Genomic DNA, 19829 nt, shown 5'->3' on the forward strand with positions numbered 1-19829 from the left:
TTGATGTAAATTTTTTTAAAAAAAAGTCCCAAGGGGTTTAAAAACATTTTTTTGGGGGGGTTCCCTTTTGGGGGGGAGTGGTTTTTGGTAAAAAAAAAAAGGGTTTAAATCCAAAAAGGGGGGCAATTTTTTCCCCAAACATTTTACATTCAAATTCTCATTTAGTCCTGGAGTTATTTCTGCATTCAGTCTGAATTGCCATTTATATGTATATATGTATGTATATATATATATATATATATATATATATATATATATATATATATATATATATTCATGTATGTATATGATATATACATATACATACTCAGAGAAAGAGAGAGAGACTTATAGATGTACACACCGTACCTCTGAACTGCCCACATTTTTGCTCTGTTCCTCGTAACATTTTAGTTTTCTGAGAAGTCACTAGTAAATCATTGAGGACTGAAGTCTGGAAATCATGACAGACATTTGAGGTTTGAAATTTATATCCTTCAGAAAATGCATGCTAATGCAAAACTTTTGTTATTCTGTCAACTTTCCAAGTTTGTTTTGCTCAAAGAGGTTGAGAGGTTTGGTACACACACACACACACACACACACACACACACACACACACACACACACACACACTTGCACACTTAAATGCACCATGCTTGAACACTTTTTTTCCTGCACATCTTTCCTGGTACTCTTTAAAACTATTTCTGTGTGCATTTTCCTGATGTTAAGCATTTATTTTAAGCATTTGTAGGTAATATATCTGCTTCTTCAGTTCTCTAATATAGTGTAAATATTTTTGTTGAAGTATCTTTAAGGGTTTTACGGGGAAGACATTCTTGGAATATTTTTATGAAACTGTTAATACTATTACTTGCAGTGTAGCATCTTTTTTGAAATTCATTCTCTGCCTAGGAAAAGCAGAGACAGCAGCAAGAACAGCAACTTCAGAGGCATCTGACTCGACCACCTCCTCAATATCAGGACCAGCAACAAAATCCGTATCAGCAGCAGGTCAACCAATTTCAAGGTACTGTGCTAAAATATAGTTGTGTACATTTGTGAAGTCTTCACTAGTTCAGCAAACTGCTTTTTCATTTCATAGAAAAGTAATACCCTACTGTTTATGGCTGTAATGTCACAGAACTGCATGCTTCAATTATGCTAGTAAAATTATATTTTTATTTTTGCATCCCTCAAAATAATTATTTTTATGCCTGTTATATCTGCAAAGTCTGTTGCTGTGGCTTTCCTATTTAACTGGTTGTCTGTACATCTGTGAATAAGCATAGAGCAGGTAGATATTGCAGACCTGTAAGCCTAGTGGCGCAGAATTAGGATTTCCAGCTTTCACATGACACCTTGAGTTGGAAAAATTTAACTTGTTTAGTTTAGTACCGATTGCACGTAATTAGACATTCCCTTTTCCAGGGATGGGGAGGGCAGCTTCCTCTGCAGTAAGGGTTTCTAGCAGAATTTCGAGACTTATTCACTGATGGAGCTTATATGTATAAATGGAATATACTTGCACTTTTGCTACTTAGTGAGACATGGGAACTTAAATGCGAGGCAACAAGAGTAAACTGTGAGGTATATCCTAAGGATCATTGTATAGTGGCCCCTTTGGTGATCCCCAGTAAGGGAGGAGTCTGGGACTTTAAACAAAAACATGTCATTGTCATGGTGCCACTGGAGCAAGAACAAATCCCATAGGCTAGCTGATGTCCCCTCAGCCCAGAGTTGGAGAAGGCTTGATGGATGGCAAGCACAAGGCAGAAAGTGTTCAGAGGAAGAATAGATTAACCCTATTTTCTTTCCAAATACTTAAGCCAAGTTTCCCTGTATTTCCAGTTTACCATCTCCAGTAAACACTAATAACTGTTTCAAGGAGTGAATCTCCAGTGTCATTTAAGAAATTTCACAAAGTCCCAGTCACTTGTTTTATCACGCAAGACAGTCTAATCATTTACCATAATATGACTCTGAAGGTAATCCTGTGAAACAGATCTATATTAAAATTTGTCAGGTGTGTTAATCTCTTCTAATGTGCCTCAGACCTGTGTATAATCACCAAGTACATTTTTTCAGTTGTACAGTCTTGCAGCATAAATAGTGATGCGCACCATAAAGACTTCCCAGTTATTTTAATAGTATAATTTTCTCCAATACAGCTTTTCTAAACCAGCTGAATCTTGCATCATATTTTTCAGTTAAAAACAATAAATACATAAACAACTGAGATATTTGAAAGGGATGTGAAAATGCATACAGTGATGGTAATACAAAATAGTATAATGGTTCTCCTTGTGACCCAACTCCCCAAACCAAAAGTTGTCCATTAGTGAAAATACATATCTTTTGAAAGTATACTTTTTCCCCAAGATACCAGTGCTTTTTTTGCTGTTCTCACAAAAATCATATTCTTCACAGTTGTAAAAATAAATAATTGTTATACTGGATAGAGATTTCAAAATATATACAATAATAGGGTAAAACAAGTGTGTAATGTTTGCACCTTCTGATCCAACTCCAACCCAGTAAGTCTCCAATAATGAAGGTATACTTCTTTTGATAGCATACTTTGTCATGAGGTACCAGTGCTGTTTTTGCTATCCCAGGTAAGATTTTGCATCATGTTTCCTGTTTTTTTTTTTATTATTATTTAAACTTTATTGCCTAATAGAGAAACTTCTCAAGGTATGAAATGACACGACATGCATAAATTACTACAGCAGGAAAAACATATGACACTCTTAATTGACAAGAGCATATTGATTGTAACTGAACATATTTAAAATAATTCATTTTGACAAATGTCAGTATGCAATCTATCAACTCTTAACTCAGGAGTAACATATAATCATCACTCCAAAATAGGAAGTTACAAGATTGTATACCATTATAGTAAAAGAATTTTCCAAAGTACCTTTGTATCCCATTTTATTAATATCTTCATTTTTTACCAGTACTGTATAATTCATAGTGGGTATAAATATATATATAAAAAAAGTGATATTCTCAACTTTTTAAAAGACATTTGTTATCAGGCCATGAGGCAGTGCTGTTAAAGAGCCTAAGATAATTATTCAATATTGTGGAATTTGTCTCTAAATTTAAAAATAGTGGCTAGTAAGACTAAAATTATCATAGGAATCCAGCTAAGATATACATAGTTCCAATTTAGGTTTATTGTCTTTAATCTCCAGTAGACAAAAATTAATTTCCTCATTAGATGGGAGAGAGAGAGAGAAGACTTCTACTTGTCCATAATGTTTTCTTAGTGATCCAATGAAATAATGGTTAAACCTCTATACAGTTCCAAATAATGTGGATATAATATGCCTGAGATGAGCCACATCTCCAGCAGTTACCATTACTTTGATTAACCCATGCCAGAGTCATACGTATAAGATGCCAAGTATGGAAGAGTTTAGTATATGGGAATTGATTTACTTGTGGTAGTATGTCACATGTATACCAGGCTAGTACTTGATCGTTTTCTTCTTTTGAAATATTACATTGTAAACACTGTTGCTATTTAACCTGTAATGATTGCATTGGATCTTTACTCCACTTTTGAATAATCTCAGAAATTTGGCTTAATTTATAATATCACACTGCAGTACTAACTTGATTCCAATGACCCATTTTTCCCATTTCTTACTTATAAGGTGCCAGACCACTAGATGTCATAATTGCAGGAATCGTCACAGTACTTTCTTTTCTTAAACCAGTTCAGTAATCTTGCATTATACTTTTCACAGTTTAAAAAAATAACTGGGTTATTGGTAGGGATGTCAAAATACTAGTGAAATTCCACTTTTTTAATTCCATATATGTTGTATTAATTGTCTTTTTATAAAACTGTTTCCTAACCAGATTCTTATCATGAGCTGTTGGTTGTAAATAAGCAAAATCCATTTCCAGAGGTGGAGAAGGCACATAGTTGACTATCACGCTTGTCTCTTTGTAACATTATAACCTGAAAAAGTACCAGACTTCAGTAGTTCAGAGAGGCACCTTGTGTCTAGTTCTGCTTTAGTCAAATGCACTAATATGTCATCATCCAATAGAATAATCTTTACCTCTTTTTAGCCTAACTTACCTCCCTTCAGATCCGAAGATTTAGAGTTTTGCCACCCAAAAATGTAGGACGTTTTTTTTTTTTAATTCCTTCATTAATCAAGTATATTGACAGCTGCACTGAATAAAGTCTCCTCATTAAAAACTGTGAAGTAATAATGCTTTTAGAAAAAGAAATACTGTTGTCAACAGTTTATCTGCAAACAAGTTAACTTGTGTATTTTAACAATGTTTGTCATACGATATTATAAAACTACATTGTAGCCGGGGGGGGGGGGGGGTATCCAGTTAACTAGATGTGGAACCAGAGCCACAGTTGGCAAATCAATAACTTTGTACTGTTTCCCATGATAACTTAAGGCAGTCTAATATGCGTTTTCATCTTGACTGTGCAGAAAGTGTAAATAGCTGTAACTATACCAGCAAGGTAATTAGTAAACCCATATTCCAGAAGTAACTACACTTGAGTAAAACAACTCCGTTCTGGCAAATGACTTCTTGTTGTGCAAACTCGGTCACCATTTTTCTTGCTCCACTTTTGCAGTCTTCAAAACATTGTGACACTGTCAGATGTGTATCTGCTTCTCATTCTCTGTCAGTTATGAGGTGTAACACATCAGCCTTTTTTGGTAATTGACATAAAGAGGTAGGCCAGCAGGAAAAAGACTGAAATCATTACTTTCCTTTGGCACAAGTGCCTCCATTTCTCCCTAAGAAAGGATAATCTGTTTAGCCTGTACAATATGGTTAAAAGGTTTAACCAAGCTTGATATTTGTTTTGTCTATGAACTCTGCAAACTGTGTTAGGGTTACCAGTCAGTACCTGAAATTTACCCTTGCTAAGTCTCCTTCAATCATTTTGTTTACTTTTATCAAAGCTTCAGCCTCTTCCTTACCAGTGTTGTTAACCCCAAGATTTGCTTCATGTTGACTGCCAGCCCTGTACTCACCCTAAACATTTTGGGTCTTATACATGTGTAGATAAATATTATCAAAACATATTTGCTATTGCTACTGGAGCTCTACTACAATTGGTGGCTTTTTCTCTTTTCAAGCATTTTCCATTTTTTGTGATGTAACCATATACATATTCTGATTTTCTGAGGAGTCCAAAAATAGCAGTCTTTCAATGATTCCTGGATGAGTTTATCAAATAAACCTTCAGTTTCCTGTTTCACCTTTTTTGCTTCTGTCAGCAGAGTCAAGACACCGTCATATGTAGCATTTGATAATTATTTGCACTACCTCAGTGGCATAGGGGTTATGTTCCTGTGAAATGGGTTAGGCTTCCCTTGTCGTGGGAGGGAATTTTGAGCTTTGGAAAGCTGCCATTGTGGGTTTGTGTAGGCACAGAGCCCATATACTACTGAGGCAGTGTGAAATTTGAACACCTGTACAAGTAAGATTTGTGCAAATGTACTTTGCATCTTCTTTAGCTAATCTGTTTTATGAAAAACATTTTCCTTTTCCTTCATATACTGATTGTGTATTTCTTTACCTTTTGTTTCATTCTTCATGTAAACTTATCCTGCTCAGCTATCAAAGTCTTTTAATCTTGCTTCAAATCAACAAGCTTGCTCTCTACCAACTTTTTTACACCAGTCAATAAGTTCATCTTAATGTAAATAATGTTGTTAAATGCCATGCCTTTGTAAACAAAAAGGTATTGGGGTGCAGTGAATATTCAAATGGAGCACAGTTTTGAAATTATAAAGTGAATCGAAACTAGTTTACCAAATGAGCATTCTGCAGTTGTCTTCATCCTATTTAGCCCTACATGTAGAGTTAAAACAACTAAAGTAACAAGTTCACTTTGAAACCTCTTTATCTGAAACAGGAAGTAAACTCATCACTGGTATAGGTATGCGAATCCTATTGGCTCTGGGATCGCATCCAACTTCAAAATACTAGTTATTTTCTATTAATTTAACTGAAAGGCCAAATATTATTGAAAAACAATTCATTTTATAGTGAAATAGAGTATAAGGTAGAATTCGTTCACCCACCTTCAAGGGACACTTTCTTCAGGTAAGCAAAACCAGTATGCCCAGGGCCGACTGTGCTGTCAAAATTCCTGTTAAAGGTAGCTACTAGGGTATCACTCTGCTTAATACATATAGGTAATTCATTCCAGAAAATGGGGTAAATAATGGCATATTAATCATTTCCACCAGCTGGTTCTCTTTGCTTGTTGATGAAGATTTAAATCCTTTGAACTGGTGTTTTTGAAGCCATTTCTTTGTGGAGGTGAAGGAGATGGAGAAGTAGGGTCCTTTGTGACATAAAAAGCCAGACACAGGTCACTACGACTTTGTAAGAAACGGTGCATTGAGAGTTTTAAGCCTGTCATGGTAGTTTAGGGTCTTTGGACCAATGTTTTATTTTCATTAGGAACCTTGTGCTGTGTATGTGGATAGATGTATTAGAAAAGAGACATTGTATTCTGTGATTGGCCTGATGAGGGCTGAGAGAGAGAGAAATGATAACTTTAAACCATGTGGTGCCTGTGAATGTTTTTTTTTTCTTTCTTCAGACACCTTTATTGAATTATCACTTGTGATGTAGACAATTTTATATTCATATAAAAGTAATCAAACTATATTAACATAAACATTATACTTCACATGTATTGCTGTATATCATGATGTAACCTAAACAATATTACATAAATTTTTCAGTTCCTTTTTTAAACAAGAAACATCTTTAGTAAACCATCACTTACTACATAAACAATTATACATTTATATAGATGAAAACAAAATATACTGAGACAATCCTAGTTGCAAGTATTTTACAAACAAACTGCACTGACACACTCCCAGTTGCAAACATTATACATCACTTATAACCTACCCTATCTTTCTCACTCAAACATTTCATAGTTCATTTAGGTCTTGCTGCATTTTAAAACTTATTCCTCACTTGTATGTATTTTTCCCACAATTCCCATTTTTCCTATGTAATTTAACTTGCTCCTACCCTTTTCTAAAGATCTCATTCCAGTATTTTTATCTATGTTACTATATTCACTATTTCCAGTATAGTTGGTTTAGATTTTGATTTCCATTTTCTAGTAATTGCGTTTTTGGCAGCCACCATAATTAGACACAGCAAGGACTTACCATGTCTAGGCAATTACGATTCTGTATCATAGCTCAGAAAAGTAATCTCCCTTGTCAGACCAATCTGCCTACCTAGCATCTCCGACAGTGCATCACACAGGGACTCATTTAAGTCTGTTAACTCACCGCACTCCCAGAAAATAAAGAATGACAAACCTAATGCCAAAACTGATATGGATCAAGGTTGTTTTGTCATTCTTTTAGCCGTTATATACACAAACACTTTATAATCATGGTTTAGGATTGAAGTGGGGCCTGTATGAAGCTAGATTTGATTGACCTTTACCCTATTTAGGTATTACAGCTACCAGTGCTTTCTTCCAGGATGGTGGTACTTTTAAGATACTGTTAAACAAAATCTTCCAGATCCTTATCAGATTTTTCATTCTAGCTGACAAACTTCCACAGGAATACCATCTATTCCTGGGGACTTTCCTGTTGAGGTTATACATCAACATTTTTTATCTCCTCTCCTCCTATCCTAACCATTAGTAATGATCTACCTCTAACCTTGGCATACTTAATCCTACCATAAACATTTCCATTTATATCTTGTCTTGATTTTTATATTTCTTTACTATATAGACTCTCGCAGAATTTCCAAAATATTTCTAATACCTCTACAGGCTCTCTTGTTCCTTCCTTGGTATAGGCTCCCTAAGTTTGGTGGCAGCCCTTTCTACTTTCTATTGCCTGAGTTGTTGTGCTAAAAGTTTTTATGCTCTGGTGTTATCAAAAACAGTTGCTTTTAACCGCAGTCTTTCTAAGCTTGTGTCTGTTATCAAGGTAACACCTTATTTTCTGCCTAGCATTCTGCAGTTGATCCTCTTGTTTTGTGAGATTCCCCCTGTTCTGCAATATTTCAACATTTGTCAGTCCCTCTAAATAATTCTTGTTACTTCTTAATCATAGTTCCCTTTCTTTTATTCCCACCCTGTTAAACTCCAACTTAATTTTATCCCACTCCCAAGCTATATTTTCAGAAAAAAATTCTATCCTGTCTCACAGCTCCTGAATAATGTCCACAAACTGTTCCTTAAATTACTCTCTTTTCAACAGATAGGTAGGAAAGTGCCAATGTCTCATTTTTATTTCATTATCCTGTGCTTTTGTTTAGCTATTATTGGAGCCTGATCTGAAATAGTTATTGGGTGAGTATTGAGACCTTCAATTAAATGCACATGTTTCTGTGAAATGTAAAGTCTGTCTAGCCTAGCCCAGTTTTTATATCTTGGGGAATAATATGTAAATTCACTCCACACTCCTTTTACTGAATTCACCATCTTCCATGCCAAATATTTTCATAAATTTCTTCAATAATCTACCCTCCTTTGTTATATTTTCCCTTCTGGGCCCTCCACAGACATCTTCACTGCTGCAAATCAAATTCCAGTCCCCACCTATAAGTGAATATTCCTTGCTGAAAAACTGTTTTTCTCCCAGAATTTTCTTAAGCTCCATTATAGCAGTTTTGGGTGGAATGTAATTACATGCCAGTGTAATCCTCCTCTATTGCCAGTAGCCCCATAGCACTACAAATCTGCTATTGTAACCTTTTTTTTTTTTTTTATTTACATTTGTTGACCGGGAGAGTCCGACTGGACACAGGTCCATTTTCAGCGGAGGTCCGGGGAGAAAAGCTCCAAATTGAGTATTATTTGCATTATACAGTTAAAAAACATAGCATTTAAATATAGACATTAGTCCAGTTAAGGATGCAAGACAAGAAGAAAACAGATGTAAAACAGCTGTAGAACATAGTACAATTTTAAAATATGGTGAAATATACTAAACATGGTTACAAATGTAGTTGTGATTCATCAGTGAACAATTGATACGATCTGTTTTTGAGGTACATAACAGTCATTAGCAGTTGTTGCTACAAGAAGTTAGTATTATGTGGTAGGTAGCTGGGAAGTAGCCAAACTTGCTAAGAGTAGGTTGTTGATAGGGGGCCGAGAGAGGATGTGGGTGGGTGGAGTGGATGGTATTGTGGGGGGGTTGCAAAGGCATGTCTGGCAAGTTTTTAAGTGTGATTTTAGTAAAGATTTGAAGTGGGTGCAAGAAGTTACAGAGGTAATTGAGGATGGGAGGAAGTTCCAGAGTTTGGCTATAGTGCAGGAAAATGCTTCTCCAGCAGAGTTATTGGCTCTTGTGACCTGTAGGAGGTTTTTGTGGCTGGGTCTTAGTGGTCTCATGGTTATGTAGGGTTGGAGTAGATTCTGGAGGGATGGGACTTTTAGTGGTTGGTTTATTAGTTTGTGGGCGAGTGCGAGTTGGTACCATTGAAGGAGGTGGGGGAGCTCTAGCCAACCCAGTTTTGCTAGTGAGAGATAGTGGTGAGTACGGTAGGAAGCCCCTGTGGTGAATTTGGTGATTTTGTTGTAGCAGGTTTCAAGCTTATTTAGATCGCATTGTCTAAGGTTAGTAAATATTGGAGAGGCGTAGAGTAGGGTAGAGATAAGATGAGAATTTGCTACCGAAATTTTAGCTGCTTTGGTAAGTAGTTGCTGTTTTCTATATAATGCTCCTAGTTTTTTGTGCACTTTTTTAATGGTCATGGAAATGTGAATGTCAAAGTTCAGTTTGTCTATTTCTACTCCTAGTAATTTGGTGTGTTCTGTAGGATGGATGGTGGTATTGTCTTTTGCTGTGATGTTAAAGTGAGAGCTGTGTAGGGTAAGTTTGGTGGGTTGGAAGATTAATAATTTTGTTTTGTTTGGGTTGAGTATTAGTTGGGCAAAGGATAACCAAGTTTCAATAGAAGAAAATGCTTCCTGTGTGACTTTTTGCAGTTCTGGTAGGGAGTGGGCTGTGCAGATTATGGTTGAGTCATCTGCGTATTCTATTAGTGTGCCATGTGTTGTGGCTAAGGCTAGATTATTTGTGAAAATAGAGAAGATTAGGGGTCCCAGGATGGACCCTTGGGGAACTCCTATGGAGACTGGTATTTGGGGGGGATAGGTTGTCCTGCCAAACAACTGCTTGTTGGCGGTCAGGTAACTCTGAAATCAGTTGATGACTGGTTGAGAGAAGGATAGGTTATTGAGAAGAGAGATAAGTTGTTTATGTGGGACCATGTCAAATGCTTTAGAGAGAGCTAGGAAGGTAGCTGAGGAGAGATAACCTGCATTTTTATTTTGTAGGATAGTGTTAGAGAAAGAGAGTAAGACGGTGGTGGTGCTATGGTTAGGTTGGAAACCGTGTTGTGTGTTGGAGAAGGAGGTTGTTAGCAAGGAGGTGATCCGAGACTTGAGAATGGATGCATCTCTCTAGTATTTTGGAGAGTGGCGAGAGAATAGCTATGGGGCAGTAATTAGTTAGATCTGTGGAGGGGCCTCATCACTATTGGAGCTGCTCTTGCAATTGATATAAGTACTCCTCTTCCTTTGTCTTGGGTGTTCTGCTGAATAACCATCCTTAAAAGCCTTTCTGTATCAAATTCACATATTCAGTTCTATGTATGTCTCCTGTAACATAGCTGTTTGCACTCTACATTTTTGATATAGTTCACTACTCTTTCTTGTTTGTATTTATCTGTGAGGCCATTCACATTTAAAGACATTAAAGAAAGCATCATTGCATTAAAAAGTTATTCCCACTTTTTATGTATAACAACTTTTTTGTTAAATGTCTAGTTCCAGCTTTTGTGTCACATGCGTACACTGTTTGGCAGGTTGTACTTTTATACAGTTGTTTCATGTCCTATTCATTTGAGCCTATGTCACATATTATAAAAATTTATTTCATTGAAAGCCCTGAAAAAAAAAAAAAACAGACAGACTCCCAGTGCTCTCTTAAAACCTATTAACAAAGCTATGTACACCTTCAAATATTGAAGTTTTACCCACCTAATAGGAACAAAAGTCCCAAACTGACAGCGCAATGCCTGTGAATAAGTGGATCAGGTAGAAGGATTTTCTTGTACGGCAGATGAAGGATAAGAAGATGTCTGAAGTTATCAAGATCTCGGAGTCAATCTGTATAAAGGTGCCATCTGTACAGTAGTTACCAGAAAAGTTATATTTACCAAATATAACAGTGTTGCATTTTTTTTTTTTTTTGCATTTAATTTGAGGCTGTTGTCTGTACAGAATTGATTTGCATGGTCTAATATATGTGATATTGAGCGAACTGCAACACCTAGCTAAGTCTACAGCAGACTTAGCCAAATGTCTGAGCTTGTAGTTTGACGACTTGAGAAATAAATACTAAACAGATGAGGTCCCAGCGTGGAGCCTTGTGGGTTACCACTCGTCACTTTTGTTTTTCTTTCTGAGGTGACTTTTGCTACTTTAGCTTTTGTACCAGGTCTGAACACAGTAATCTTAGCTAGTGTGTGTGCTGTGAGATGGTTTGCTGTCCACCTCACAGTAGAAGACTCATTGTGCAAGTTTGAGCTTATTTACAATACGTTAATGTGGGGATAATTATTTTGGAGTGTTCAGTCGATGGGCTTACCTAAAAAATATACTGTAGGGCAGCAAAGCCTTTGCCCAGTATGTGGAAGCCATGGAACAAAGGTTGCAGCCCATCCCTTGTGAAAAGAGTAGCTGTCTCTCATCTTGTCCCAAGGTACCCCCCCCCCCCCCAATGGCACCAGCTACTAAGCCATTTATCCTTTCCCCAGAATCTGGGTATCATTTTGGGTGAAAACAGAATTCCACTCAGGACACCAGCATCTTGTCTGCATTGCACACGTACATAGTGAGATCAGGCATGTGTCTCTGAATGTCCTTTTTGTTTTGGATCGCGGAGTCTTTCACACCCACATGGGCCACTGTCTTGTCAGTCATATTTGCCAGGTGTAAGAGACTCAGAGTTTCACCCCATTTTTATTCAGCCTGGTGAGTGCAGAATATGTATGCCTAACAATGGCGTTACTAGGACATTACCATTTGTGCATGACATAGTAGAAGGTTTATGGTCTGCAGCTTTGTGAACCCCTGAAACATATGACCTTATGTTGTGTGTGTAGTGTGAGGTAAGTAGTGGTGTTTATGGCTGAGGCTTTCTTCTGTTCCTAGAAAGCTTGGGGATTGATTTCTTGATAAACTTCAGCCTATGTAGATCTGACATGTTCATGCGGAGGTGTGAATAGATGAGTATGAAGTTCATCAACAGTCTGATTTTGTGAGATTTTGCCACCAGGTTGTGAAGATAATTATACCCCTCACAAACTTATGTTCTATCAGGAGCTAGTGGTCAGTGAGGATAAGGCAGTTTCTACACTGCCTAGTTAATAACAAGTGCTGTAAGGCTGGCAGCAAGAGCAGGTAAAAGTGGACTGAACTTGTGTATTGATTAGATAAATGTATCATCTGCAGGCAGTTTCCAGATGAGGCAGTTATGTTATCTAGAACTTAACTGATAAGTGCACTGTAGGATCTATAATGAGTGAGGAGAGAAAATGGAAGCACTGACTGAACAAACAGTAGCAGTGTTACTATAACTGAACTAATAAGTACATAGTTTATGCAATACTGTGACTGAGAGCAGCATGTAACTTACTGCACATCACTCCACAGTAAACTATAAGAGCAGTAGTCAAAGTATCACACCAGTGAGATATGTAGTTTTGATACTTTGATAGTGAGATATCAGGCATGGATGCCACCCAGTAGTTCATCAGATGTTTGGTGTGAAGACTCGCTAACTGTTTTCTCTCAGTAATTGTCAGTTTGCTCACAGTATGTAGATTGATGACAATGGCTAGCCTGAAAACTACAAGGATGTATAGACATCAGCATAGGTGTCCAAGGTCCTGTGAACTGGCCTGATAACAAGTAACTACTGTAAGCAAGAAACAGCAGGAGAGCTCAACACTTATTAAATATAAACCTGTCTGTGGCATATTTGGGGCAAATAAGCATGTAAACAATAACAAGGGTTGCCCCAGTATACTTCATCGTGGTACAACCATTCTTATTTTTTTTCCAGTGCACTTTTTAGGTTACTATATATACTAGTTTTTATTGCAAGCTCTCCAACAGCCAGCCACTACTTTATCACCATTGTCATGTGGTCTAAAGCCAAAACTAGAAGCATCAGGAAACAATGAAATATTCAACCTTTTTTTTTCTCACTTTTTCCCCAAGTTTTATCCTTAACATTATTACATCTGCTTTTAGTTCAGTTGTATAGTAATTGAATGCACTTTCGGGGGGGGGGGGGGGGGGTTCTTCTCCATACTGCTTTTTTTCCTGGGAGAGGGCTGGAATTTTAATTACTAGCTGTGCTTCCCTTTCCTTTCAGTTGTCAAATATCCTAAAAGAAGCAAAAAATCTGCTATAAGGACTTTATACCTACAGAGATTGAAAGGATTTGATCTTGGCATTTTCATTTGTTTAAGTAATGAGTTTGGATCCGATCCTCAGATCTGACTCTGACACAGTACTCTAGATTCTAGGATCTGATTGCCAAGCTCCTTCCTTTACCCATAATGCCCTTGACCATTGAATTACCTTAGATCTTGTTTGCCACTCTATGGTTCTGTTGGGATTGCAATCTTTCAAGCTCGTTTTGGGTTTAGTGAGTTTAAAAAACTTAATTTTTTTTTGTTTAAATCTTTTTACTTTTCATTTAAATACTAGAAGTAGTTGACTTCATTCATTCTGCACATATGGGTATACGGATCCTATTCGGATTCGAGCCAGCAAAACTTTTCAAGCATCAGCTCCAAGCTCCTCCCTTACCTATATTACATCACTTTCTCCTATCTAGCCCCAGATCTCATTTGCTGCTGTGTGAGTCAGCATCGTGGTCTCTGAGCTCCTAGCTAGTTGGTAAGGTTTTTGGTCCTTTATTGCTAATTGCTGAGTGTGTATACCTTTCTTTTTTCCTCCCTTACATCTGTATTGATAGTTATCAATTTAAGTGTTTGTGTAGTATTGTGTCACTGGTTCCCGTTTAGGCCCAATCCCTGTTAAGTGTGTGTGTGTGTGTGTGGGCCCTAGGGCTTTTTCTGTCTTTGCTATAGCTGATCAGCCTAAAGTTCTCTTTAAAAAGTGCACAGAGTGTGGTCATAAGCTTTCTCCAGCCGATGGCCACACTGTGTGTTCTATGTTTAGGGGTCACCCATCTTTCTGCCTCCGGTGACATTTGTTCGGGTTTCAATCCTAGGGCGTTGAAGGATCATCGGGCTAAGCTTGTGGCTAAAGATCTGCTACCAGCTTCTGCCCTGGAGTCTGCCTCGGTTTCCTCCTAGCTGGTGACTCTGTGCAGGCAGGGACTCAACCTCCCATCAGGCCTGCTTCCTCGGAGTCGTCTCAGAGAGGTAGGGACAAGAGAGAGAAGGAGAGGCGCCATAAAGAGAGGGACAGGCCCAGGAAAAGGTCTCCAGACCATCTTCCAAGGTATCCAGGTCTCGTTCTCCTCTGCTCCGCTCTCCCCGTTTCTCGCTGGAGCCGATGGAGCCATCGGAGCCGAGGCACTCCCCTCTGATCCGACCCAGACCCGAGTCGGTCGCTTCCTCCAGATCGACTCGGAGTGTATCCGAACTTGATATGGACAGGCTTATGAGGAGGTTCATCCAGATTCAGATGGGGGTCTTACCAGGGCCCTCTCCCATTGTTGAGGGTTCTTCTTCTACTATGTTCCACCCTATTGCTCCTTCCCCGATCCGACCTGACGCTTTGGGGTTCTCTGATCCGAGACCTTTCAGAGCTGTGGGGTCGGCGCCGATGGTTTTTGTTTCTTCGACGCCGGCCGTCACCTTGAGTTCCTCAGATCCAATCTCAGATCCAGGGGATTCTCGGAGCCGTGGTCAGGGAGTCGGACCTGAGGGTCGAGATCTCGCTCTTTCGGATCCCACCCTCAGTGCCCGGACTACCCCGCTGTCGGCTCCGGTCCCTGCTTCGGTGCCGGGCAGAGCCTCTTCCTTACGTTCTCCGGGGGGGTGCTGTCCATCGATACGGGGCAGTGGAAAGGGTCCTCTCCTAGGGGTTGAGACCTCAGCTCATATCCTCAGATCCCACCCAGACCCCTCTGTTTTTGGATTCTGCTCCCATTGCCCTGTCTCAGGGACAGCCCGTGCCAAGGCAACCCCAGGTTGTTCCCCTCAGGGAACCCATGGAGGCTTATGAATCCTCTCCAGAGAGTCACACTGGAGAGGAACCTCATAAGCGCAAGTGCAAGAGGAGGCACTTGGACTCCCCTGAGTCCATTACCACTGATACGGACTTGGATGAAGGAGAGGGTTCCCCCAGATCACCTACCGAGGACGTCTCGTTCGGAGACATTATAGAGATCCTCCGCCAAAGAGGAGGTTGGTCAGCCCCCAAACCCTCTACAGATGAATCCATATTCCTGGAAGCCTTTGGCGCTGGCCCATCTACTTCCTGGGTCTCCCCTCCAGCTGACCCTTTGGTGGACCTCATCACCACTAGGGCGTGGAAGGATCCTGACACCGTAGAGCCTATACCAAAAGGCCAGACAAAATTCTTTCCCCGCCGTCAGGCAGGCAGGCATGGTCCAAGGGAGCCCTGGTAGACGCTTTGGTGGTTGCAGCTGTCACAAAAAAGGAACTGTCACAGGAGAGTTCCCATGTCCATCCACCAGACAAGGAGTCCAGGTCGATGGATCATTTTGGGAAACGCATGTACTTGTCAGCGACTTTTTCTATCTGTGCGCTGAATTACTTGGCACATGTCATCCGACTGCACCGAGAGCTTATATCGGAGCTAATTGAGTCGCCCCTGGAGTCTCTCTCACAGCAGGACAAGCAGTCCTTCACTGCGAAGATGACTACACTGAAATCAGTGACTAATACCTCTATGCGTCTCCTCTCTCATGCCACAGAGGGAGCCACTAGAGCTGCTGGCACAGGCGTTGCCTTGAGGCAACACGCCTGGATCAGGCTGTGTCAATTTGCGGACCCCTTTAAGGCATCTTTTATCAACGCCCCATTTGATGGATCATCCCTCTTTGGGAAGACTGTACGTGACACTAACCCAGAGTGAGAAGGATGGAAAGACTTTGTCAGCCATCAGAATCCGCTTCTCTAACCCTCAGAGGTCCTATTCCAGGAACCAAAAGGGGCAAAAGAAGATGTGGTTCCGGAAATCACAGTCCTTTCGTGACACACTGGAATATTCGTCCCCCAGAGGCAGAGGGTGTCAAGACCAATGCTGTTCGAGGCAGAGGGGGTCCCAGAAACTTCGGGTCTAGGGACCTTTTTCTGACAGACCTGCACAGCAACCCTGAGGGGTTGCCCGGCTGCCCTACTCTGGAGGCAGTCGGGGGGGGAGATTTTCCTTACATCCAGCGGCATGGGAGTCCATTACTGCAGACCGCTGGGTGTTAAACATCATATCCAAAGGATATTCTATCCCCTTCATTTCATGTCCCATAACTCCAGCATGCCTTCCAGATGTTCCACCCGCTCACAGGGAGGCTGCAGCTTTAGAGGTTTCGAAGCTGCTACAAAAACGAGCTATCGAGCCGGTCCCCCCAGATCAATCCGCATCAGGCATCTACTCCAGGTTCTTTTTAGTGCCAAAGAAGACTGGGGACCTCAGACCCATTCTGGACCTGTCTATCCTCAACCGGTTGGTAGAGAAACAAAAATTCCGGATGGTCACTCTACAGTCCATTCTACCATTTCTGAGAGAATGCAACTGGATGTGCTCGTTAGACCTCCAGGATACTTACCATCACATCAAGGTCCACAGAAGCTCCAGGAGGTTTCTGCGCTTCTGTCTAGGGGCCAGTCACTTTCAGTTCAGAGCCCTACCCTTTGGTCTCACCACAGCCCCCAGAGTGTTCACCAAGGTTATGGCGGTCATAGCGGCTTACCTGAGACTTCAGGGCATTCAGGTATTCCCCTACCTAGATGACTGGCTCTTCACTGCATCCACCAAACGTCTCTTGTGTCAGGCCCTACACTACTTCCTCAGTCTGGCTCACAAGTTAGGCATCACGATCAATATTAACAAGTCCCACCTGGCGCCAGTTCAAATCATAGACTTGATCAGGGCACGGTTGGATTCGATTCAGTCAAAGATTTTTCTCACCCCGGAAAGGATAGAAAATCTCAGACTCCATGTATCGGCGATCTTGGATCACTCGGTAGTCACAGCAGCCGATGTTCTCAGGGCCCTGGGTTCGATGGCAGCCGCAATCTCTATTCTCCCTCTTGCACGTCTTCACATGAGAGTCCTTCAGTGGAATCTGGCAGTTCAATGGTCCTGGCTAGACCTTCCGATGAATTTCCACATTCAAATCAATCGGACATGCAGAACGTCACTCCAGCGGATATTTTCACGGGGCACAGCTTTCTAGCCTCTCCGGCTCAAGCCACGGTGACCACGGACGCTTCCCAGTTTGGGTGGGAGGGCACTTCCTGGGAAGAACGGTCCAAGGCACGTAGTCCCCTCCAGAGACCAAGCTACACATCAATGTCCTGGAGATGAGGGCAGTGCTGTTAGCGTTGAGAGCTTTCCACCCTGTCCTACCTCCGGGGATGGCAGCCGTTCAATCAGACAACATGTCTGTAGTCTGCTATATAAACAAATAGGTAGGGACCCGACCCTACCCCCTTTGTCGTGTGGCCATGAGGGTTTGGGAGTGGGCCATATCCACCAGCCGGTTTCTCATAGCAACGCATATCCCGGGACGCTCCAACATTCTAGCGGACAGTCTAAGCAGGGCAAGCCTTCTGTCTTACGAGTGGTCTCTGAAACATTCAGTGGCGGAGAAAATCTTCCTTGTGTGTTTGGGGTCAACTTTGCTGCGATCTCTTCGCATCTCCTTCCAATGCAAAGTGGAGCAACTTCTTCGCTCTGATCCCCCCTCCGGGGGATGTCCTCAGGGACACTCTGTTCCATGCTTGGCCTCTCAGGCTACTGTATGCTTATCCCCCGTTACCTCTTATTCCGAAGTTCCTTCAGAGAGCTTGCCGGCTGCAGTGCAAAGTCATTCTCATAGCTCCCTTCTGGCCGCGTCAAGTGTGGTTTCCCTTCCTATGGTCTCATCTGTTGGCTCCTCCATGGACTCTAGATCCATGCCTGGATCTGATCTCTCACCCGTCAGGCTTGCCCCTGCCCAACCTGGACAGTCTCAAGCTGACAGCGTGGCTGCTCCAGTTTCCATGATCATCAGGACTCCTGGGCTTTCGTCTCCAGTTAAGAATATTCTGGTAGCTTCTCTTAAAGCCTCCACTAGGAAACTCTACAATAGTAAGTGGAGACGTTTTTGTGTTTGGGCCTCTCAATGCAGTCTAAACCTGTTTACTGCCCCCATCCCGGTCATACTGGATTTTCTGGCTGATCTTTTTCGATCAGGCGCAAGTGCTTCCACCATCAAGGTTCAGCTGGCAGCCATCTTTAATTTTCATGTGGGTGAAAATAAGATTGCTTTGGCTTCGGCCAAATTGTGTAAAGCTTTCCTGAAGGGCCCTTTCTTATTGTGACCTCCAGTTAAAGAAACAGTGCCCCCCTGGGATCTGACTTTAGTCCTTCAGGCTTTGACCTCTCCCCCTTTCGAGCCAGCCGGATCAGTTCCGATGAAGTTTTTGTCATGGAAAACAGTCTTCTTGGTCGCCATCACTTCAGCCAAGAGAGTTTCAGAGTTACAGGCCTTATCCTCCTTGCCCCCCCTATTTGGTTTTCCACAAGGATAGAGTTTTGCTGCGTACGAATCCTTCCTTTCTCCCCAAAGTGTCCTCGGCAGCCAATATTAATCAGTCTATAAATTTGCCAGTCTTCTTCCCAAATTTCCAAAATAGAGGTGAACGTAAGCTTCATTTATTGGATGTACATAGACAGCTTCGTTTTTACCTCCATAGGACTAAACCCTTCCGGAAGTCGGATCAATTGTTTGTCTCTCTTTCAAAACCATTTCTGGGCAAAGCAGTTTCGAAAGTGTCCTTAGCAAGGTGGATCACTCCTTGTATTGCGCAGGTTTATAAGGACAAAGGTTTATCTCCTCCTGGTGTAATGAAGGCTCATTCCACTAGAGTAATGGCCGCTTCTGCAGTTTTTTGTTCAAGAGTTCCGTTAGACGATATCTGTCCGGCAGCGACTTGGGCCAATTTGCACACATTCATCTCTCATTATAAATTGGATCTTATTTCTAGAGGGAGTGCATCCTTTGGCTCTGCGGTGCCCAGAAATATCCTTCCATAGGGGCCTCCCAGGAATACTAATAGCTGGGGACTCTGTCCCATATGTGCAAAATGAATGAAGTCAACTACTTTAGATAAAGAAGTTATGTTCTTACCATAACGTTCCATCTGAGTAGTAGACTTCATTCTTCTGCACCTTCCCTCCCTCCATCCCCCTCACTCTTCAGGTTTTTCCTGTTTAGGATTGTGGTTATGTTGCCTTTTAGTGTCAGCAAACTCGATCTGGGGCTAGATAGGAGGAAGTGATGTAATATAAGTAAGGGAGGAGCTTGGAGCTCGGAGCTGATGCTTGAAAAGTTTTGCCGGCTCGGATCCAAATCGGATCCATATACCCATATGTGCAGAAGAATGAAGTCTACTACTCAGATGGAACGTTATGGTAAGAACATAACTTCTTTTTTCTCCCTTACCCTCTGCCTCGACTAGTTTTTCTTGGCAATCTTTACCATTGTTGGTAAGCTGTCTTCCCTTCCTTTACCTCACTTTGAGGTGTTTTAGTTATACCATTGCTGGTATAA

At 41.0% G+C, this 19829-nt stretch overlaps 1 protein-coding gene across 1 annotated transcript in view; it reads left to right on the plus strand.

Annotated features, from left to right (window-relative positions):
• MAML1 (mastermind like transcriptional coactivator 1) overlaps positions 1-19829 on the plus strand; it is a 777379-nt gene that overhangs the window by 704489 nt on the left and 53061 nt on the right. Inside the window, exon 4 of the mRNA XM_044069456.1 lies at positions 898-1012. Coding sequence (XP_043925391.1) covers positions 898-1012 — 115 coding nt within the window. The remainder of the gene's footprint in view (positions 1-897; positions 1013-19829) is intronic.

The sequence above is a fragment of the Protopterus annectens genome, chromosome 4.part0 (assembly GCF_019279795.1).
Source record: "Protopterus annectens isolate FY-2018-M chromosome 4.part0, PAN1.0, whole genome shotgun sequence".
NCBI lineage: Eukaryota > Metazoa > Chordata > Ceratodontiformes > Protopteridae > Protopterus > Protopterus annectens.